Genomic DNA, 24559 nt, shown 5'->3' with positions numbered 1-24559 from the left:
AGGTAGTGAATTTCTTGAGTGTGTCCGGGATAGTTTTTTACAGCAGTATGTCCCAGAGGCAACAAGGGGGCAAGCCATACTAGATTTAGTAATGAGTAATGAACCAGATTTAGTTAATGGCTTAACTGTGCGTGAACATCTATCCAATAGCGATCATAACATTGTCGAGTTCAATGTAGTGTTTGAAAGGGAAAAAAGTGAATCAACTGCTAAGATTCTAGACTTGGGTAAGGCTGACTTCAATGGGATGAGACAGAGACTGTCCACAGTAAACTGGGCAAATCTGTTAATGGGTAAAATGACTGATGATCAGTGGGAAATGTTTAAAGAAACATTTAACGAGATACAGAACTGGTTTATACCCCTGAGGGGTAAGAACTCTACTTGCCATAAAAAACAGCCATGGACAACTAAAGAGGTAAGGGACAGTATAAGACATAAGGAAAGGGCATACAGAAAGGCAAAAAATGGCACAGATCCTGGCGAATGAGAAAGATACAAAGATCAACAAAGGGTCACAAAACAGATAGTAAGAGCTACAAAAAGAGAGTATGAAAAGAAACTTGCAAGGGATATCAAAACCAATACGAAGAACTTTTATAGTTACATTAGGAAAAAGAGGGTGGTCAGGAGAAGTGTTGGCCCCTTAAAAACTGAAAGTGGGAATATTGTCATTGACAATGGGGAAATGGCGGACATGTTGAACAATTACTTTGCGTCAGTATTTACAGTAGAAAAAGGATAGCATGCCGGAAATCCCAAGAAAACTAATATTGAATCAGGGACAGGCACTCAATAAAATTAACATAAGTAAAGCAACAGTAATGAAGAAAATAATAGCACTAAAGAGTGACAAATCCACAGGACCAGATGGTTTCCATCCCAGGGTTTTAAAGGAAGTTGGTGAGCACATTGCGGATGCCCTAACTATAATCTTTCAAAGTTCTCTAGATTCAGGAACTGTCCCTCTAGATTGGAAAATTACACATGTCACTCCGCTTTTTAAGAAAGGAGAGAGAGGGAAACTGGGGAATTATAGACCAGTTAGCCTAACATCTGTTGTGGGGAAAATGCTGGAGTCTATAATTGAGGATAGGGTGACTGAACACCTTGAGAATTTTCAGTTAATCAGAGAGAGCCAGCATGGATTTGTGAAAGGTAGGTCGTGTCTGACAAACCTGATTGAATTTTTTGAAGAGGTGACTAAAGTAGTGGAAAGGGGAATGTCAATGGATATTATTTATATGGACTTCCAGAAGGCATTTGATAAAGTCCCACATAAGAGACTGTTAGCTAAGATAGAAGCCCATGGAATCGAGGGAAAAGTACGGACTTGGTTAGGAAGTTGGTTGAGCGAAAGGTGACAGAGAGTAGGGATAATGGGTAGGTACTTACAATGGCAGGATGTGACTCGTGGAGTCCTGCAGGGATCTGTCTTGGGGCCTCAATTATTCACAATATTTATTAACGACTTAGATGAAGGCATAGAAAGTCTCATATCTAAGTTTGCCGATGACACAAAGATTGGTGGCATTGTAAGCAGTGTAGATGAAAACATAAAATTACAAAGTGGTATTGATAGATTAGGTCAATGGGCAAAACTGTGGCAAATGGAATTCAATGTAGACAAATGTAAGGTCATCCACTTTGGATCAAAAAAGGATAGAACAGGGTACTTTCTAAATGGTAAAAAGTTGAAAACAGTGGATGTCCAAAGGGACTTAGGGGTTCAGGTACATAGATCATTGAAGTGTCATGAACAGGTGCAGAAAATAATCAGTAAAGCTAATGGAATGCTGGCCTTTATATCTAGAGGACTAGAGTACAAGGGGCAGAAGTTATGCTGCAGCTATACAAAACCCTGGTTAGACCGCACCTGGAGTACTGTGAGCAGTTCTGGGCACCGCACCTTCGGAAGGACATATTGGCCTTGGAGGGAGTGCAGCATAGGTTTACTAGAATGATACCCGGACTTCAAGGGTTAAGTTACGAGGAGAGATTACACAAATTGGGATTGTATTCTCTAGAGTTTCGAAGGTTAAGGGGTGATCTGATCGCAGTTTGTAAGGTATTAAGGGAAACAGATAGGGTGGATAGAGAGAAACTATTTCCGCTAGTTGGGGATTCTAGGAGTAGGGGGCACAGTCTAAAAATTAGAGCCAGCCTTTACAGGAGTGAGATTAGAAAACATTTCTACACACAAAGGGTGGTAGAAGTTTGGAACTCTCTTCCGCAAACAGCAATTGATACTAGCTCAATTGCTAAATTTAAATCTGAGATAGATAGCTTTTTGGCAACCAAAGGTTTGATAAGATCATGGCTGATCTGTGATCTTGCTCCATATACCTGCCTTTGGCCCGTATCTCTTAATACCTGTAAATAGATAAAGGATCGTTATTTTATTATTATGACTATTGTGATATAGAGCAAGTTGATAGAGTTCACAGAGAAATTACCTTTTATGTAACTGTCTTTGGTTTAGATCTTTTTGACAGTTTTATAAAGTCTACAGTGACCCAGTATTGGATAGCTTTCATAGATTGAAGGCATTAGCACATTGGGAAACATGAATTGTCTCCCTATTTATTTTTGGGAAGGTTCCCACAGTTAAAGAACTTATAAAACACAAAATAAAATTGTAAAAAGCAGAGAAGTGACAAAAATAACAGGTGCTGGAGGTGATTCAGCTCCATTTGTACTTAGCTGTGTTAGACTGGAGTCTCAACAAGTTTATGACTGTTTTTGTTTCAGATCTCTCACTTCTCAAGCTTCGTTGGCTCCCAGCACTCTTCGTTTGGATGAAAATCTCCCAAATCTACATATCAAACAGGAATGGCCACAAGGATATAAAGTTCTTCCAGCCCTTTCTGAGAGCGATGGGGTTTCCAACCACTCTGAGATAGGGGATGCCACCGGTCTGCCTTCGGAAGCCGAGCCACTGAACAGTGGCTTCACTAGTTCTTACTCATCGTATTTCTTCAGCAATGATATCAGCTCCTCTCCGGGCTTTGTGTCAAATGGCAGCCAACGTCACGTGGCCAAGCTGCAGCCAGGCAGTGCGAAGAAACGATCCGTTTCGATATCGCCGCTTTCGGCCGAAGGGCTTGACATCACAGCGATCATTCGCACCTCTCCGACGTCGCTTATTGCGTGCGTCAACGGAATGCGCAGCAGTTCCAATGGTCTGTTCCCTCACTCCGGAGGAATTGGTCATCTGGGAGCCCGGAAGAACTGCAGCTCACAGTCCTGCTCTGTGTTAGGCAGCCAGTGTAACTTGCCTTCCTCTGCGTCGTCTCTGTCCTCCTTCCCAACACGCAGTGCTGAGCAAGAGGGTGCTGAAGGCGAGCACATCCCTTTGCAGCAACTAGAGGAAAACATGGACTTAGGTTTGGTGATAGGCAACATGGTCGTGCAACATGGAGTGACAGACGGTTGCCATAAAATTAACTTTTTCAAACACGAGCCTATTGACGAATATTCACACGATACAAAACTGTTTCAGCACCATCATGGGCCGCCTCCCCCTTACCATTCCCAGCAGCACTTTGGTCAGGCCCATGGGAACATGCCTCACTTACACGGGCTGCCACCTAATGGACACATTCAGCTTGACGATGGAGGTGAGCTGGCCAAGAACAATGGGAAGCAAGTCTGTCGATGGATAGACTGTAACGCTGTCTATGACCAGCAAGAGGAGTTGGTGAGGCACATCGAGAAAGTGCACATTGATCAGCGTAAAGGAGAGGACTTCACTTGTTTCTGGGCTGGGTGTGTGAGGCGATACAGACCCTTTAATGCTCGCTACAAGCTCCTGATACACATGAGAGTTCATTCAGGAGAGAAGCCGAATAAGTGTATGGTAAGTCTAGTTACATTCTTGTCATTACAATTCCAGTAAAGTGTAATAGTGGACACGTAAAATTTTTGTACTGGGTGTAATTTCCTGAGGCTGCCTACTGGCAGTGGAAACTCGGGAAATGGGCCCTACTATCTCCACTTAAACTTGAAATACAAAAAGTACTAGAAGTAGATTTTGGAAATAAGTAGTCTGGAGAGAACACTTTGAGGTGTATAACACACTAGGGTGAAGTATTGGCGATTACAGGTCTGCCACTAATCGTAGCTGTGTGAGAATTTGAAATGATGAATTAAGAAGCATATCTCACATTATTGGAGTGAGTTGCCTGCCTTAAGTGTGTTTTTCCTGCAGTACATGCAGTAAATAAACATAGTGACCACATTGCACTTCTATACGCATACATTGATAGGCAGAATGGGCTCTTTGGATCAATGTTAGTAACTTTTTTCAAGGGCCTTAATTCCAAGCAGCATCTTGCAGTGCGACCATTTTCCAGAGTGCTGCAACCTACTGCCCTGTGGACATGGTCTCCAACTGTTATTCCTTACACTGCGAGTGAACCTTTGCCTGCAGTTAGGCTGCAGTGGGAAAATACTGAGTGGGCCTCTCACGTGCTGGAATAGCTTCTGTCTCTTAATAACGTTCCCTTATTTTCTTTCACTGGAAAGCAAAAGGAGAAAGAACTGAGCACTGAGTCCCGACTCCCACAACATCCTGAGGCCCAGAGACAAACGGAGTAACAATTCTGGCAAAGGCCACAGGTGAAGCACGAATGGGTGTGTTATGAGTAATACTGAATATGGCTGTAACACAGCCTGGATTCATTGTAACAATGTCATGTTTCTGGTTGCTTATTGTAGTGTTTTAAATATTCATGCTCGTGTCTCTAATTTCTTAATTTTAAAACATTGCATAAGTATCACTGTATGGTGTTGACATTTCCCACCTGCAATGACTTTGGATTAATACAGCGCTACAGCTCTGGTCAATATTGCATATCCCATATTATCTCAATAATCTTTCAGCTGCCAGAGAAGGAGAATGGTTTGGCCCAACATAATTCAGGTTTAGCTCTAATTAGCATATCAATCATGGGTCCTGTGAGCTCCTCGTTAGTTTTTTCTGAGGTTCTATACATACAAGGTTTCAGAAGGTTTGACCATGTATGTTATTAGACAGATAAAGAAATAGAGCAGCCCCCCCCCCGACCCCCACCGATAATTCAGCAATTTGATACGTTGAGTAGCTGCTCCATACAGACCAGGAGATTCTCAGATTTGATATGTGTTAGCAAATCTCAGCTGGGGTGAATGTATGGGTGTTAGAACTGGCCGTGGTGACCTACGTTGGGGTAGTAAAACTAGGCAGGTCTCCTGCTCTTGTTCACTATTTGGTGACGCTTGCTGGTGTATGAGTGTATGTGTGTGTGAGTGAGTGCGTGTGTGAGTGAGTGCGTGTGTGAGTGAGTGCGTGTGTGAGTGAGTGCGTGTGTGAGAAGTGCGTGTGTGAGTGTGAGGAGTACGTGTGAGAGTGTGAGGAGCGTGTGTGTGAGTGTGAGAAGGGTGAGAGTGTGAGAAGTGCTTGTGTGAGTGTGTGAGGAGTGCGTGTGCGAGTGTATGCGCATGCACCGCAAGGGTGGAATTGGGCTAGACTGTGATGCCCCTAGGATAGAATAGCCTGCCAGCAATCACTGTGTAGGCTCAAAGAAGAGTCAGTGCTTGTAGGAGAAGAAGGGCAAAAAGTAGGACAGTAACTATCATAATTCATAAAGCAACGTCACTTCTTCTATTCCCAGGAGTTTGCGTCCTGGCTGTATAATACCTGTGCCAGCTAGATGTCTCCCCAGATATAGATTTAAGAGCAGTTAGGAGAGCTAGGATATATTGCCTCTTCACCACAAAGCACAACAGGGGCCGTCACTATCAAAACAAAGGGAACGATTAGTTCACTACTAACATTCCAACTCTTTAATTTGTCTATCAAATAATATTGAGCTACACAATAATTACCTCAAAGATTTCAAAGACAGAGTTGGCTTAAATCAATGTTTTTCTTGGATGTTTGATTTAACGATACTGTACATGAAACCAGAATTAAATAAAATTACAATAACATTCGGATTAACTATAAAACATGACAGGATATTACACGAAATAGGATAAATTATGTGGTTTCCTTTCAAACATTTTCAGTGCCTCAAGCCAATTAAGAGGGAAAAAAGCAGTAAATTTAATGTCGTTTGACTGAAATTCGGTCTAATTTCTTACTATTCTGTTTTCAGAAGCTGGAAAAAAATAGGTAATCTATAAAGAAACTAATAGTTTGTAAGGAGCTGATTGTTACTTTGGCCAAGGGCCTGTTCCCAATATCAGATGCTGACTAAATGTGAAGCAGCTGTTTTGATGAGAGAATTCCACTTGCACTGGGAGAGGTTTTAACTCCCGATTATTTTATGGAAACTGTTGCTGGACGGATAAAAAGGGATTAAATAGGATTCTAAAAGACATTGACGTTTTTAACTCCAGTGTCTCATTAGTTTCCTGTGAGCAAATAGTTTGGATTCCAGGTTAACATTCAAGTTGTGCTGTACCAGGTAACAAACACAGCCATGGCAACGGATGCTATTCTCTCTAAGAATTTGTTGCACTTTGCAATTCTAATTTCCCTCCAGTTTCTCTGCCCTCTCCTGAAGGCAATAGCTTGGTTGCTAGGGTACGGTTCCGCAGGTCCTAGCAGCCTCTGCTACCTTGCCAAAGTGGCCGTTCTTTATATGCGGGTCCAGGCTGTGAGTGTTGGCAAGGTATTGCAGCTTATTCTGATGCTGTCTTCAACCGCTGTTTACAGCGATGCACTTTCCATTTGTGGGGGGGGGGGTGAGATTTGCTGGATATTATCATTAGTGGAAACCCTCACAAGCCCAGCAATACTGAGGCCAGTTTGTAGTGCCCCTAATTTTGCCCTGGCTGAGATAAGCTTACTCAGCACTAACTGGGGATTGAACCTGTGACCCTCATTGTCAGTACAGCTAAGTTCTTTTAGTTGGTTTTGAACTTAACCACTGAGCCATTTTTTGAGGTAATTTATTCCTCAGTTTACCTGTATGTGAAAACTGCCAATTTGAATCCCCAACCTTACTTCAAGTATCAAGAGATCTGTGTGTGACACAGGCCCTATAGAAGTTTGTTACTTTTCTAATATTCTGTTATACAGAGTACTGCTAAACAATAGCAGGGAACCAGAGCTGAAGGTACAAGGCTTTGAGTTGAAGCTTAGACAATCTCCTCTAAAGCTGTAGAAAGATGTACTGCTTTTGCATCTACAAGAACCCCCTCCCACCATCCTGGTGCTTTGATCTGAATAAAAGACCATAATTTCCTTCATCCACTGAGAGAATAAAAACTTTGAATGCTTTGAAAAAATAATGGTCAAAGTCAAAAATATCATTGAGTCCACAAAGTAGATCTGTTATTTTGTACATGCTTCTGATTTTCACTGTAATAAAGGTTGCTGCAGGAATCTGCTTCTGTCCCATCAAAGGGAGTGAGGAGTAATTATGAAAGACTTGCGTTAAATGTCAAAACATTTTAGACCCTTTTGAACGTGAGTAAAGAAATACATATAAAGACATGAACATCAGGATGTGCCAAAACGCTTTACAGCCAATGAATTACTTTTGAAGTGGAGTGACTGTTGTAATATAGGGTAACCGAGCAGCCAATTTGTGCACAGCAAGGTCCCACAAACAGCAATGAGATAGATACATGATCAGTTAACCTGTGTTGGTGATGTTGATTGAGGGATGAATGTTAGCTCGGACATGGGAGAACCCACTTGCTCTGCTTTGAATAATGCCATGGGATCTTTTATGTCCACCTGAGTGGGCAGAGTGGACCCCGGTTTAATGTCTCATCTGAAAGACGGTACCTCCAACAGTGCAGCACTCCTTCAGTACTGCACTGAGGAGTCAGCTGAGATTATGTGCTCAAGTGCTAGTGTGGGTCTTCAGTGTGCTACCACTGAGCCAAGGCTGACATGTGGAATTTTTGTTATATTATCGTAATAACATTTAACACATTTGTATCAAATTCCTTTGTCTACCATTTTAACAGTGGCGTTAATTCATTTACTTTAAATAGATTGATATCTTCATTAAAATAATAGACAAAAGAATTTCATAATGACATTAGTATTACACAGCGTAATTTCCAGGCTCCTGTAGGAGATTGAGGGAGGTTCCACAGTTTTGAGGTTCTGGGAAAAGATGATTTAGAGTAGGAGACAGAGTGATGGTTCTGGATTGAACACAGTGAGGATTCAGGGAAGAGAAAAAGCATGTAGGACAACATATTTGGAGGAATAAGAGAGGTAAATTCAGAGGAACAATGACCATCCTAATATTGATAAAAGAGGGAAGAGGGATTGCGGTAGAGAGGGGGTTGGAAGCTAGTGTTGAAAGCAAGATCACAGTCAGATGTCAAGCTTTTTCTTCTGTCCTGTCCAGGAATGAGAGAGAGATGTTGGAGGAGCCTCCTCGTATATGGGACCAATTTCACATTTTGGATGGTCTTAGGCTTAATAGTGAGTGAACAGTTATTGAGAGAGAAAAATAAGTATTTGGCACAAACGGAGATCGATGAAGATGGACTCGGGTGTGGAGACATCAAGAATTGTTTCTATTCAGGCTGGAATTTCAGGTGAAAATATGAAGAAAGTTGTACAGGGAGCTCTCACCTGTAGATTGTCACTTTGTATAAATTCATCCAGTACCACCAGGGGCTGCAGGTTATCCTTGTGACCTGCTGTTGTACCTTTTCATTAAAAAAATGTTTAATTGAGGAAGTGTCAGAGTGGGAGAGAAGCATTCTAGGGATGATGATGTAAAATGTGCAGACACTTCAATAATGTGCAAACAGTAATGTCAGAGAAACAGGGCTCATTGAACAAAAGTCATAAACCTCTGGCCTTAACATTGATTTTCCCTCTGACAGTAGGTGCTGGTAAAGTAGGATGGGTGCACCAGCGCTTCTGGGAATGAGAGAGGTTGTAGGTTCTGGGGACCCCCGATCGGTACATGGCCGGTAGGGCGGTCTGCACCCCTGGTGTCTAACTGCCTTTTTCTTCCACTGCACTCCCCGGCCTCTGGATCCTGCTCCGCTTTGCCAGATTTTTCATGCTGCCCTCTCCATCTGCTACTCTGCTGTAACCATTCACACATCCTCTGAGTCTCAGATACACCTTTTATTTCTCTAATTTCTCCCATCATGCCTCTTTTTATTTTACACCATTATCACTTCTTCCATTTAATCATCTCCTGTTCTCCAGCTAGTCACTTTGCGGATCATTCCTTTTCTTTATTTTGGGTATGTGGTCATTCTTTTCTCCCATCTCCTTTTCCCTTGCTCTGTTCTCCTTATAAGCTGTAACATCTTCAGGCTCTGCTGAAGGATCATGAGTCCTGAAATGTTAATCTTTTTCTTTTCTCCACAGATGCTGACCTGCTGAGTGTTTCCAGCATTTTCTGTTTTTATTTCATAAATTTCCATCTCAGAACATAAGAAGTAGGAGCAGGAGTAGGCCACACGGCCCCTCGAGCCTGCTCTGCCATTCAGTAAGATTATGGCTGATCTATAACCTCAACTCCACTTTCCCGCCCGATCCCCGTATCCCTTGATTCCCCTAGAATCCAAAAATCTGTCTTTCTCAGCCTTGAATATACTCAACAACTGAGCATCCACAGCTCTCTTGGGAAGAGAATTCCAAAGATTCACAACCCTCTGAGTGAAGAAATTCCTCCTCATCTCAGTCTTAAATGGCTGATCCCTTATCCTGCGATTATAGAGATCGGGCAGGAAAGTGGAGTTGAGGTCGAAGATCAGCCACGATCTGATTGAATGGTGGAGCAGGCTCGAGGGGCCATGTGGCCTACTCCTTCACCTATTTCTTATGTTCTTATGACTGTGCCCCCTAGTCCTAGATGCTCCAGCCAGGGGAAACAACCTCTCAGCACCTGTTAAGACCCCTCAGAATCTTATATGTTTCAATGAGATCACCTCTCATTCTTCTAAACTCCAGATAGTATAAGCCCATTCTACTCAACCTATCCTTATAGGACAACCTTCTCATCCTAGGAATCGATCTAGTGAACCTTCGTTCCACCGCCTCTAAGGCAGTATATCCTTCTTAGATAAGGAGACCAAAACTGTACGCAGTACTCCAGGTGAGGTCTCACCAAAGCCCTGTACAATTGTAATAAGACTTCCTTACTCTTGTACTCCAACCCCCTTGCAATAAAGGCCAACATACCATTTGCCTTCCTAATTGCTTGCTGCACCTGCATGCTAACTTTTTATGTTTCTTGTACGAGGACACCCAAATCTCTCTGAACACCAACATTTAATAGTTTCTCATCATTTAAAAAATATTCTATTTTTCTATTCTTCCTACCAAAGTGAATAACCTCACATTTCCTCACTTTATACTCCATCTGTCACCTTGCTTACTCACTTAATCTGTCTATAGTCCTTTGCAGACTCTTTGTGTCCTCCTCACAGCTTACTTTCCCACCTAGCTTTGTATCGTCAGCAAACTTGGTTACATTACACTCGGTCCCTCCATCTAAGTCATTAATATAGATTATAATTAGCTGAGGTCCAAGCACCGATCCTTGCGGCACCCCACTGGTTAGAGCCTGCCAACCAGAAAATGACCCGTTTATCCCTACTCTCTGTTTTCTGTCCGTTAACCAATCCTCTATCCATGTTAATATGTTACCCCCAACCCCATGAGCTCATATCTTGTGTAACAGCCTTTTATGTGGCCCCTTATCGAATGCCTTTTGAAAATCCAAATATACTACATCCACTGGTTCCCCTTTATCTACCCTGCTAGTTACATCCTCAAAAAACTCTAATAAATTTGTCAAACACGACTTGCTTTTCATAAAACCATCTTGACTCTGCCTAATCATATTATGATTTTTCTAAGTGCCCTGTTACCACTTCCTTAATAATGGAGTCCAACATTTTCCCGATGACTGATGTCAGGCCTGGTGCTTAAAGCAGTGGTGGCTGTTGGCTCTTCAAACATTCTGTTGTGAATTTTATGCTTGTCAGGATGAAAGATGTTCCCATTTTGGGCAATCAGTGTCAGCACCAAGTGCTTGCAGATCAGGTAAAGTAGAGGTTGGATGCACAAAGAAGCTCTCTGTGCTCTCTCCCTACTCTAGAGAGTGTACCCACTGCATCATTGTGCCATTTTCCATGCCCATACCAGCCATCCTTCGACATCTTTGAGTGAAATTGCCAATTTAGTGCTGAGCTCATGCCCCATCAGGATTGAGACTCCCTAACTTTATATCACATGGAGCTTTTGCAGTTGTCTTTAAATGTGAAAGAAATAAAGAACTTGCATTTATAAAGCACCTTTCATGACCTCAGGATGTCCCAAAGCATTTCACAACAAATTAATTACTTTTGAAGTGTAGTCAATGTTGTCATTGAGGGAAAACATGACAGCCAATTTGCACACGTCAAGGTTCCACAAACAGCAATGATATAAATGACCATAAAATCTGTTTTAGGTGTTGGTTGAGGGACAAAGGTTGGCCAGGACACCGGGAGAACTACCCTGCTCTTCTTCAGATAATGCCATTGGATCTTTAACATCCACATGAGAGGACAGACGAGGTCTTGGTTTAACGCCTCATCGAAAAGGCATTACTCCTAAGTGCAACACACCCTCAGTACTGCACTGAAGTGTCAGCATAAATGATGTACTCAAGTCTCTGGAGTGGGGCTTGAACCCATGATCTTCTGACTCAGTTGGAAATTAGCTACCACTGAGCCAAGTCTGACACCATGGCTGATAAATGTGGTTTATCTCTGTACTTTGAAGGAGTGCTGCCCGGTTGCTAAACTGTGGTATTACCTGATCTGGTTGTGTTGAAGGAGCACTGAAGAGACAGTTTTATCCTGCACAAAGGTTAAAAACAATTTGTACTGTAGAACAGTTTAATGCATACATTATATTTTTATACTCTTAATTTGTCTATGTGCTGGCAATGACCCCTGGGTCTCTCTCGCTCTTTTGTAAATACATTTTATTTGTTTTATGATGGTCTGTCTGTATTTTTGTCAAGCCTGGTGTCGGTCACAGGACATCACTGAGTCGACACTAAAATAAATTTGCAAATATTCAAAGTTCCTGCGTCAATAGTCAGGAGTCTTTGAACATTTTCTGGGAAAAGGACCTCTGGAGCCAAGTGCAGTCAGAGAGCACTGACTGGACTCCAAACATGCTGCATAATGTCTTAGTGAGCTCTCTGATTGCAACAACTGGTTTCTAGCTCGAGCGTGTTCAGCTAATAGTTAACAGTGTTCATAATTGTAGATTACTGTCTTTTTTAAAGTTATTTTTGGGGCTGTCGTTGGATAATTCTTGCCCTTTATTTTTCTATGCTGGTAGTTTGTAGCAAGCCTCCATTCTGCTCCTTCGCTGGCACTAACGCCCCTTGTAGCCGGCAACCAGCAGGCACCAGGGCTGCCAAAATGTGACTGTCTCCTCTCTTCTCCTCCCTAAAAAAAACTTACCTTTTGTTGGCGGCCATTGCTTAGGCCGATGCAGCTGCTGAAGAATCCGGAGTGGAGCAAGCCTGGCTCCTGCTCCACTCTGCGATGTCCAATTTAGCAGAGGCGGCCTAAAACAGGGAGAAACGGGACGTAAAATGGCCGCACGATGTCCAATTTCTATCCACATATCTTGTATTTGCGGATTTTGACTGATAAGACTAAGAAAAGTCTGTGTGGCATGTACGTGCACATCACTTCATAGCTGTGGCACTGAGCTGAATATGATACTGAAAGTTAGCATCAGACCTTAAGCAGAGTGAGCAAACGGACGTGACTAGGGTTTGTTAATAATTCTAAACTGTCAAAGGAATTTACAGATTAGCAGAATTCAGCACAGCTGTAAATGTGAAAATGAACAATTTGTAAACGTGAATTTGGAGAATGCCAGTAGTTAACACCAAAAACACTACTACACAGGGGTTTGGAGAAATTCTCCAGTGTGCTTTCATCCCAGATGGCCCCAAATGTAAAAGCACCAAAAGTGTTTTCTTTTCCTTTGGAAAATATACACAAATGACAAGGTTTAGTCTTGTCCAGCTTTAAAACACAAGATGTGAGCAGCAGCCAGGAACCTCAAAGGGATTATGTATCACAATCCTTGGGGTCTGGAGTTCAAACCCCAGCTTTGACTGAGTTGCATTTTTACTTCCATTGGGAAAGCATTTTTTATTCTTGGTCTGCCACTAAGTACAGCTTTAAACAAAAGCTATAGAGTTCCATCTCAAGGGGGATGAAAAACCATTAGGACAACTTCCCCCTCATACAGTGCCCATCAGCTGCTTGTGGATTTGGATTGGCTATTGCCATGGAGATGATCAAAGCTTAGACCACCTCCTGCCCTTCATCTGAAGGAGAAAACATGCACATGTATCTCAGTATCTACACCTCTTATTAAAAGCCTTGCGTATGGCTGTATTTCTTTACAATTTTGGAGTAATGTTTCGGTCAACATTTTCTCAAAATGGAAACACCATATAGAAACATTTTTGATGAAAACTCTGTATGTAAACATTTCACTGTCACACATTATTGATGAACCAGTCGAATCGCTCAAAATACTTTCTGAAAAGATTTCTAACTGCCATTTTTTCAAGGTAATTGAAACTGTTAATGTACAAATAAATAGTATAATCAAAATTAAAAATTCCAATAATTACATATTTCACAAAAGCATGATTAAATGTATCCATTGAATTGTACTTTGTGTCTTTTAATGTTCCATTAAAATTTTTATTTGAAGGCCACAGCTTCTGCTAGAAGCCTGGCCTTGGATTTGATATTTTTTGCCCAGAGCAATGAGTCTGAGAGTTGAAGGAAAATTGGGCTGGCGCATTACAGGAATTCGATCTTTATGCCTGATTTTCCTCTCCACGCAGGCGATAATTTACACTCAGGCGGTACAGATGAAAATCTACACTAGTGTATCTTCTGACTTGCTGTGAGCAATGCCACAAGAGATCTGCTGGTAGAGAAATAAAAATAATATTAAACATAAAAATGTTAAAAACGAGTAAAGTGCAATCTTTAACAGACCCAGGTGACCTGACGAAGGAGGAAAGCTCCGAAAGCTTGTGATTCCAAATAAAGCTGTTGGACTATAACCTGGTGTTGTAAGACTCCTTACATTTGCCCACCCCAGTCCATCACCGGCATCTCCACATCGAGGAGATTATAGGCTTTTCTTGCTAGGTGCGTGAACTTTGGTGGGCTGACTGGTCTTCCTCGGCTATTTATCTTGCCTGAGCTAGAGTTCTCACTGCACTTGTGGCTCTTCTTTTAATAACTAATAAAATGAATATATGTAAAATCTGTCCGATGAGGGGTATCACGTTCCAATCTCATTCAGATTTGAGTTCTCTGATTGACCAACAACTTTATCCACAGAATGAACAGACACATTTTTAGTGCAAAAGACAGTAGCAAAGGCAATAGTGTTTGATAGTACCTACTCTGTGCAGTACAGAGGGAGTGCTGCACTGTTGGAGTTGCCGTCTTTCAGATGTCATCTGCCCTCTCAGTTGAACGTAAAAGATCCCATGGCACTTTTCCAAAGAAGAATGGGGGAGTTCTTCTTTTGTTCTGGCCAATTTGTGTCCCCTCAGCCAACATCACTAAAAAACAGATTACAACATTGCTGTTTGTGAGATCTTGCTGTGTGTAAATTGGCTGCTGCGTTTGCCTCCATTGCAACAGTGACTACATTTCGAAAGTACTTCATTGGTTGTGAAGCGTTTTGGGAGGCTCTTGAGGTGATGAAAGTAAATGCAAGTTCTTTCTTTCTTTCTCATCTCCATTTGTGGAGGCAATATCAGGATAAAAAGGGCTTTGAAATTTTCTGTTTTAAAACTTTGGATGTAAAACATTCTTACAAATATTAAGGTGAAATACTTTTCTGGAAAATAAAGAATCAAAAGTCCACTATCAGTCTGTGTGTGTCTGTCATTCAGTCAGTCTCCTCTCTTTAACTCTCTTTCATTCGATCTATCTGTTTCGCTCTTTTGCCTCAGCGCCTCTCTCTCCTTAATCTTTCCCTTCCTTTTTATCTGTCTCCCTCTTTTTATCTCCGTCTCTATGGGATAGATTTTCAACTTGCTACCTGGGTGTAAAACTGGAGTTACAGATCAACTTCCCATTATTGAAACCACACGAGTTTCATTTCCATTCCATTCTGCCCCTTTGTAACTTATCCATTGCTTCACAATTCAGTCACAGATGGAAGTATCACTTGGTCGGTTTACATAAATAGAGTTACATAGAAATACATCGAGTTGCATAGAGTCTACAGCACAGAAACGGGCCATTTGGTCCAACTAGTCTGTGCCGGTGTTTATACTCCACATGAGCCTCATCCCATCCCTCTTTATCTAATCCCATCAGCATATCCTTCTATTCCTTTCTCCTTCATTTGCTTATCTAGCTTCCCCTTAAATGCACCTATGCTATTCTCTTCAACTACTCAAACAAGAACAAAGAGGCTTCATCAATCCAGGCAATTGGTCATTAACTTTTGGAGAAAAAAATTTAGGCTGACCCACCAGTAAGCAAAGGTTCCCAAATTGGATAGTAGGTTTATGTCCTTATGCTGTTACCTTGCAGGTTGGAATCTGCCAGGTTGTGCATTCTACCCTGCATCTCCCAAAGGTTATAAGTAAAACTCCAGAATATTCATCCATCCACATATCTCCACTACTCAACCCTGGTCTGCTTTTCCCTCCCCATCCGCACTGCACAGGGTCTCTGGCTAAATAGTGGTGTTTTAAAAATCAGAGTGTAAACTGGTTAGTGAAAGTCCTGAATAAATTATTTGGATGTGAAATAGTTCAACAATGACATGGTTTCCAAATCTTTACTCCTTGTGAATTGGGTATTTGTTTTTGGTTTAGAATTTCCAATCTAACTGCCCCTGTGAAGCTGCAGATTGTGTCTATTTCTCTTGGTGAAGGATGGGTGGTGCTGTGGTTTCGGCATGAGGTGAAAAGGCAACTTGTCATCAGCATATTTTAAGGATAGAAAACTGTCATCGGCAAGGGTTTGGACACTTTGCAATCTTTATTGTACACTGACCTGATTCTATGTCATTCGTTCTAAGCTTCTGTCTGTTTGCCTCTGTCTGTTTTATGTCTCTCTCTATGTGGTTCTCTCTGCCTTTTGTCTCTATCTATGCCCTGTGTCTTCTCTGTTTCTGTTGTCTCTGACTTTATTGCCCTCTGCTCATCATCTCTGTTCCCCTCTATCCTTCTCTCTCTCACTGCTTTCCATCCCTCTATGCTCTCCGCTGCCCCGCCTCTCTTTGTTTCTGCGTGCCTTTGCCTCTCTCTCTCTGCTCTTTCTGTTTCTGTCTATACCACTCTGCTCTCTGCATCTCACATTCTGTTGTCTGTTTTTACTTCCTCTCTCATTCTCTCTATTCACTATCGTATTCTGTTCTGTCTACTGATGTCTCCATATTACTGTGCTGAATATGACTTTAGAGGTCAGCCACAATCTTTAAAATGGGTGATTTCACCAGAATTAAGGTTACTGATAAAGTGAACTCGCTGATGGCTCAGTAGAAACAGTATGTAGTGTGATATTAATATATACATACCCAAAAGGTATCAGGTCTATTTCCTGGTCTGTGCTGACTTAGTAGTTCTCAGGATATGTGCCAGTTGGACATAACAACTGGCTTCTGTATCCCAGAGCTTTTGCTCCTGACCACCATCCAGGTACCCATGCTGAAAGACTGCTTATCTAATGCAGTACTGAGGGAACGCTGTATTGTCAAGGGTGCCATCTTTCAGATGAGATGTTAAACTGAGGCCCAGTGTACACTCTCAGGTGGACGCAAAAGATTCCATGGCACTATTGAAAGAAGAGCAATGTGGAAGGAAGGCATAAGGCCATTTAAGTTGGCTTGTGCACAACTTTGACCAAGTTTTTTTTGAGTTGAGTTGGCTGAAGTGTCATTTTAAAGGAATGCACCTGAAATTTCCATGGGGGTGGGGGGCTCTTACGCCCTCCCACTGTAACTTTGCAGAAACCCCTGAGAAATGGCGTAAACGGCCGTTTCTACTGATCTTCTGCCAAAGTTACGGTGGGTGATTGGGGAATCCCGGTGGAAATTCTATCTCATATTCTTTTTGCTAAATTGAAAAGTGATTTACAACATTAAACATGATTACCATATCTGTAACAGAGAAGAAGCTTTTATAAACAAGTCCTCTGTAAGGTTCTTGGACATTCTGTTGCCATCCAATTCTACCCCCATCTCACCCACCACTCCCAGTTTCAATCCCTTCAGTTTTACCTCTCCACCACTACCTTGACTGTTACTGTGCTGTCCAACTGCTTGTTCAACATAGAGTTATCAATGAGACAGAACTTTCTGCAGCTTAACACTGGCAAGATCAAATACATGGCAGCCACTGGAAAGGTAAGTTTTAATTTCTTTATTTACCTTATTGTGGAGCCAGGAGGAGGAGGACTGTGAGGGCTTGGCATGGCCATGTAGTAAATGTGGAACAGGTTGATAGGAAAGACAATGTGGCATGCAGTTTTGAGTTGTCTACCCAATACTCAGTTTTGTCTTACCTTAAAATCTTTTTATGCAGCTCTTCTCAGAAACCTTGTCGCCACCTACTGCCAGGAATGGTGTACTGCTGTCCTCTGCGGCAGGTACTCTTAAGAGACAAATAGGGCATTCTCCTCACATCCACTTCATGCAACTGCACATTTATTTTGCCAGCCATCAAACAGTTGGTTGAGTGCTGTACCACTCCATTACTTGCCCTCAGAATTGATTTAGTCCTCCACATTGGGTTTTCTTTCACTTCATTTTTGCCTGATGTTTCTTCCCCCCGCCAGGTTACCCCCAACTCACCCTTGGCAAAAACTGACAAATATGTAGAATTTATTTTGAAGCTTTATAAAGGCCAAAACAATATTTGTCCCCATATGCAACCACTTACCTTTAAGAGCACGCATAACTTTAATTTTTTTTGCCAGTTTATCCACATTCCCCTTTAGTCTGGCACCCTGCACAAGGCCAAAGCTACACAAGGAAACAATGAATAATGAGCTGACCACAAAAAAATTGCGGGTGGCAACTCACTGTGCTGGTGGTTAGGTTTGCACCAGGAACCCGGGCAGAAAAGCTAAAGCGCCACCCGGAGCAGAAAATGGGCCCTTAAAGCTTTGACTTAGATCTCTTATTTTATAGATGCCTGGTGTCGTAGTCATTCTGCTGAACTTGCATCCATGAAATTAGTGAAATATAGACCGGAGGAAGCTTTGTGCCCACTTCTCAGTCCAGCTTGGGCTTGCACAGCTCCACATGGTTTCATCGAATGAGCAGTAAATCTCACAATTTTGGCAACATAAAAGCACTTACCAAATCTGTAAATGATTACCATTGTAAATTGTCCTAGGATTGCTATCTTTGGCGTACATAGTAAGTTGAAAACGTTGGAGTGCATTCTGACGATATTTTACAAGCTGGTTTTAAGTCCCAGCTCAAAACGGAAAATATTTAAAAGCTGTATATTGGATCGGAAAGCCAAATTGCAGTGAGGTGTAAATTACTTAATATCGTTGCAGATATTTTCTTATAACATAAAATGTGTCTGAATGATTCATCATACTTTCGATGTGACTTGGGACTGAGAGTATCCTACTTAAAAAAATTATGGATTAGGACTTATAAATCCCTTTATACAGATCTTATATCGTAATGATAAAACATACTGTTGTATTTTAGGGTATTTTTCACTTTGTGTGTCCTTTCCATGTTTATTTTCCTATTGTAAAATGTTTATACTATTCACTGTTTAACATGAATAACAATGCACTTATTTTACATAGAATTACATAAAATGTGAAACCCTTCCTCTTGCACCATGTCTCTAGCCATGCATTATCCTGCCATGTCTTCCTATTTCTGTACTCACTAGTGCATGCTATTGGGAGTAATCCAGAGAAACTCCTTTGAGGTCTTGCTTTTTAACTTCCTCCCGAGCTCCTGAAACTCTAGCCGCTGGACCTGATCCCTTTACTTTCCTATGTTGTTGGTACCCACACGACCATGACATCTGGCTGTTCCCCTTCCCCCCGCAGAATGTTCTGCACCCTCTCCGTGATGTCCTTTACCCTGGCACCAGGAAGGCAACACGCCATGCAGGACTCACGTCGACGGTCACAGAAACGCCTGTCTGTCCCCTGACTATCAAATCCCCTATGATTACTATATTTCTACACTTCACCGTGTCCCCCCCCCGTGCAGCCCTTTGCTCCATGGTGTCACACTCAGGACTGCACTCCTACATGGGAGAACCTTCACCACACGGACTGCAGCGGTTCAAGAAGGCGGCTCACCACCACCTTCTCAAGGCCAATTCGGGATGGGCAATAAATGCTGGCCTTGTCAGCGACGCCCACATCTCATGAACGAATAAAAAAAAAGGTGTTGTCTCCCTCACTGGTATTCAATGCTGAATACTGGTTTGAGAATGCCACACACCCAAAAGATTCCTGCTCTGCCTGCCTCTTCCTACACTTTTGGATGGCCACCCACTTGCTATCCTGAACTCTCTGTGGCTGCGGAGTGACCACCTCCTGGACCGTACGATCCAGGAAACCTTCAGCCTCCCTTATGCTCTGCAGTGACTCCAGCTGCCCCTCAAGCTCAGAAACCCTCAGCTTGAGCTCGAGCAACTGAAGGCATTTCCTGCACTTGCGGCCCTCCAGGACATATGAAGCATCCTGAAATTCCCACATGGCACAGGAATTGCAGGCAATGGGTCTTAGCTGCCGTTCATTATATTTAGAAACCTTTATTTTTCTAAACTCCCTTTAGATTCTCGATTATTATTAATTTACTTACCCCGATTAACCTACCCTTTTATTCCAGGTCTTTCAGAGCTCCTTTCCCCTCTACACCTAATTCCCCCTCTCCAAATTCTCAAGTTGCCTCTCGGTTCACAATCCACTCCATTCGCAATGTGCTCTGTGCTTCAGCCCCTCATGAATCAGTGCAGTATCTAAATGATATGGTGCTATATATAAATAAGGGGATACTGTATATAAACGAGGGGATAGTGTATATATATGAGGATGTGCTACATAAATGAATCAGTAATCAGTACCATATATAAATGGGGGATGCTGTATGTAAATTAGGTGGTGTGTGTAAATGAAGGGGTGCTGTATATAAATGAGGTGGGTCTTTATGTAAACAAGGTGGCATTGTATATAAATGAGTTGGTGCTGTATATAAATGTGGGGATGTTGTATATAAAGGAGGGGGTGTTATATAGAAATGAGGACGGTGTTGTGTTGTATATAAATGAGGGGGTGTTATACATGTGTTATTTGTTCTTGGGATGTGGGTGATGCTGGCAAGCCAACATTTATTGCCCATCTCTGGTTACCCTGAGAAGGTGGCAGTGGGCCTTTTCTTGAACTGCTGCAGTCTTTATTGTTATCCTGTACAATGGAAGTACTGAAGATAGTATACCCATTGAATGTTATGTAGACAATCGTTCATTGTGGGATAATGTACACTCTATGAAGTACGTGAGTGAGAAAAGATTATGGATTGACCTTGCTGGCTTGAAACAAATGCTGGAGTGAAAGGAAATCTCTAAAATTAAATGGGTGGATTCAAGCCATCAATTGTCGGATTGTTTTACTAAAAGAAGTACATGTACAAAGAGATTATCAGGGGTGCTGAAGAAGGGTTGCCTCACAATGTAATGTTTTGAATAGTATAAGTTGTACAGAGTATGGCAGTGTTTGATTTTTGAAATTTTTGTTTGTATATATAAAGTTAATTTGTTTTTATTTAAATAGAGAGAAGGGAATCTGTTAATTATATCATGTGATTTATATCAATTAGTGTTAATTGTATTCAGGTGTGTCAATTGGGGACTCGCTTGCATCCTTTTTATATGAGAGCTTAGCTTGTGTGTGTGTATGAGAGAGGAAAAAAAATGAAAATGAAATATCTTTGGGAATTAAGGCTTGGAAACAGCTAAAGGACAGGCTGTAGTATTCTATGCTTCACCACATGGCTATCCAGTTTTAACATTTAGAGTGATGGTGTTCCCACAATGGTGTTAGGTAAGGAATTCCAACATATTGGCTCAAGGACGCTGAAGAAACAGCGATTACTTGTCCAAAGTTAGTATGCGGTGTGACTTGCTGGAGAAATTGGAATAATAGGGTTCCCACAACATTGTTGTCCTTCTTGATGGTAGAGGTCTTAGGGCTGGGAGGTGCTGCTGAAGTAAGATGGTGAGTTGTTGCAGTGCATGCTGTCCATAGTACATATTGCAGCCACATGTGCTAGTGATTGAGGGAGTGAATAATGAGTCCAGTCGCAGAGACGCCAATCAAGTAAACTGCTCTGTCCTTGTTGAGTTTTTGTGGCTGCACCCATCTAGGTGAGTGGTGACTATTCTGTCACGGTCCTGACAAGCTTTGTAGATGGTGGCGAGCCATTGAAGGGTGAGCCATTTGTATGTATGTAAATGAGGGGATGCTGTATATAATGTGGTGAGGTTGTATATAATACAGCAGGTTATGCTGATAGGGTTGGATGAAGTAGGCTCGTGTGGAGCATAAACGCCAGCATGGACTAGTTGGACCGAGTGGCCTGTTTCTGAGCTGTACATTCTATGTATATAAATGAAGGAGTGTTTATAAATGAGGGCATACTGTATATAATGTAGTGATGCTGTATACAAATTAGAGGTGCTGCATATAATTGAGGGAATGTGGTTTATAACTGAGGAACTGCTGTATGCAAATGAAGGAGTGCTGTAAAGAAATGAGGGGTTGCTGTTTATAAGTTGGTGCTGTATGTAAATGAGAGGGTGGTGTATATAATGGAGGGGTGCTGTATGCAAATGACAGGTGCTATATGTAAATGAGAGAGTGTTGCATATAATGTGATGATGCTGTATGTAAATGAGAGTGCTGTATATAAATGAAGGGGCGCTGCATGTTAATGAGGGGTGCTGTGAACTTTCAGTGTTTCTTTTCTGATTTTATTTCAAATTTCCAAGATTTATGTTTGTTCCATTTTACTTCTTTGTAGAAGAAAACATGTGTACAATTGGTATATATCAAGTACTAACTGCAAATACTAGAAATCTGAAATAAAACAGGAAATGCTAGAAATCCACAGCAGGTCAGCCAGCATCTGAAAGAGAAAAGGCAGGTTAATATTTCAGATCGAGACACTTCATGAGAACTGGTGATAGATCAACACCAAAGGATAGATTTTCTGATTCCTCGCAGAGTAAGCTGCATAGGAAAATCGTGGGCAGCAGCTCATGGTATTCCAACACGTGCTCGTAATGTGTGAGATACCCGGTCGTGTGCAAGGTATCAGACACTCGACCCTCAGACCTTAATCTGCCATTTCTCTTCACAGATGCCGTTGGAGCTATTTTGTTTCTCCAGCATTTCTGATGTATACTAACATGGATTAAAACTAAATTCAGAACAGAACAAAAAGAAAACAATGGCTTATACAGATTTACAAAATGTTTGCTGAATGTTCGTTCCCAAATAATAGTAATCCAGGATTTTGTCCAAAACTTGTATGTTTTTAGCAAATTGAGGTATCACAATCCTAAATGAGGCTGGCACTAAAATGTACCAAATAAAACGCTGTAAAGTAGTTTGCCAACTGATTCGGGTTTTTTTGTGTGATCGCCAGTTGGTTAGACTGGAAGATATCTGGAGTAGAATATTCACATGGTGTGTGGTGCAAGTATGTCACAGCTTTGTTGAACATCCTGACCTTTCCTGTACCATTCGAGAAGTATACCAGTTGATAATTTATTTTTTCCCCCCTTCTACTCCTGATGCCATTGACTTTTGTTAGGCCCTGGCTCCAATGATGCTGGCCATAAGCTGGTCCCTCAGCTTAACGGTCTCAATAGTGAAAGTTGGCAGACCATTGGAAACATCACAGTTGAGCCCGATTCTGTCATCATCCGCAGTCCGCACCTTTGAGCAGGAATCCGGGCCCGGATAGTGATCGGGCGTAGGAACCCTGGCCAATTCTTCCCCCTCCCTAGTGTAAGGGCACTATTTGCCAGTTGTGGTGCCCAGCACTGCCCTGCTTAACATCAGCTAGCGGCACATACCAAGTTGGAGCAGGATCTTTCAGGACTTGTGTGGCCCAGTTCCACACCAATTAGTGCACTTACCAATTGAGGCATTAGGGGAGCTCAAATAATAATCTCTCTTCAATTTCCTTAAAATAAACATTTCAATTCCTAAATAAACCTTGACACTTTTTTCAGCAATTTCTACAGTTAGTTCAAGTTGGACAGTAACAATCACTTTCGGATTAATAATCCATTTTGCTATTTTCACCTCAAGGGGGTTTAAAAAAATATAAATTATTGAAACATGTCTGAATTCATATATTCTTATTATGATCCAAAAAAGAAAAAAAACCTCAATTTTATTTTAATGTCCCACAAATGTCAAAATGATAAAAAGGAGTTTTTTATGCTTTGTCAGTGGGGACAACTCAGTCAGGACTTTTCCTTGCAGAACCTTGAAGCTGAGAGTGCATATTTGGAACTGTTTCAGAAATAGAACAGGTTTTCAGTTAACAAGAAAATAGTCGTTGGTTTTACAGAAAAAAAAACCCTTTAAAATATTTTCCTTTCAGTGTTGTGCAGACTTTCCAGCTAACCAATACTGGAATTGGATCCAGAAACACAGCCAGTTATAGACACAAGAACATAAGAATGTAGGGACGAGAAAGGACCATTCAGCCAACAGACCCTTCAAGCACTTGGCGTTCTCACAGATCTCTGCTTATAGTTTATTATTGAAAAGTAGTTTGTAAATTTGTACATTTGTAATCTTGGTTTCTTGTCCTTTCGTAGTTGCACATGGGGTGAAATTGTGTTGTGCGGTATTAGCATACAAATATTTTAACGTGTTGTCTGAAATTCCCTTGTCTGCTATGTTATCCTGTTAGTCAGTACCTCTGCTAAAATAGCGGGCAAAAGAATTTCACGTGACTGTATTAACTCCCTCATACACTATGGGGTACATAACGCGACCGGTGACACCCTGCATTGTGCGCCACCGATGCCTAATAAACACCTGAGGCGTGACAATGTACCCCAGAGTCTACTCAGGGCCTGTGCACAAAGCTCATTGTGCCCTTGAAAAATATTTAAATTCACGTTGTGCCTGAGCAGCACTTGAATTGCTCAGCACTCCAATGAAACAGGCGCTGGAAGGGAGGCACCTTCTCTCATCTTGAATCCTGGTTCTCAAAGTGGCCTCATGTTTTCCCAATAGCTGCCAGTACCTGCTGTACTTATTTGACCCAAATGAAAATAGTGTTTCGCTTTTTATCTGATTAGCTGTTTCGGGTCAAAGGAACTACCGACAGTCAGCTTCTTAAAGGTGCACTCCAACTGCTAGATCTGTGTGTTCTCCTGGAACTATCTCTTATTGCGTGCCAACTTGTCCTGCAAGCAAATTTAAAAGGGAGATACATTGAAACGAGGGCTGTAAGAGATGATGTATGCCCCTGAAGTGCGTAGGGCACTAT

General features: G+C 41.8%; 1 protein-coding gene across 2 annotated transcripts in view; it reads left to right on the top strand.

Moving 5' to 3' along the window:
• Positions 1-24559, top strand: part of LOC137325433 (zinc finger protein GLIS3-like) — a 194703-nt gene that overhangs the window by 13610 nt on the left and 156534 nt on the right. For both annotated transcript variants that reach the window (XM_067990542.1, XM_067990541.1), the window contains exon 3: positions 2752-3859. In XM_067990542.1, the coding sequence (XP_067846643.1) occupies positions 2752-3859 (1108 nt within the window). The remainder of the gene's footprint in view (positions 1-2751; positions 3860-24559) is intronic.

This window comes from Heptranchias perlo, chromosome 9 (assembly GCF_035084215.1).
Source record: "Heptranchias perlo isolate sHepPer1 chromosome 9, sHepPer1.hap1, whole genome shotgun sequence".
Classification (NCBI taxonomy): domain Eukaryota; kingdom Metazoa; phylum Chordata; class Chondrichthyes; order Hexanchiformes; family Hexanchidae; genus Heptranchias; species Heptranchias perlo.
The sequence above is the reverse complement of the archived record's forward strand: the minus strand, read 5'-3'. Positions and strand labels throughout refer to the sequence as shown.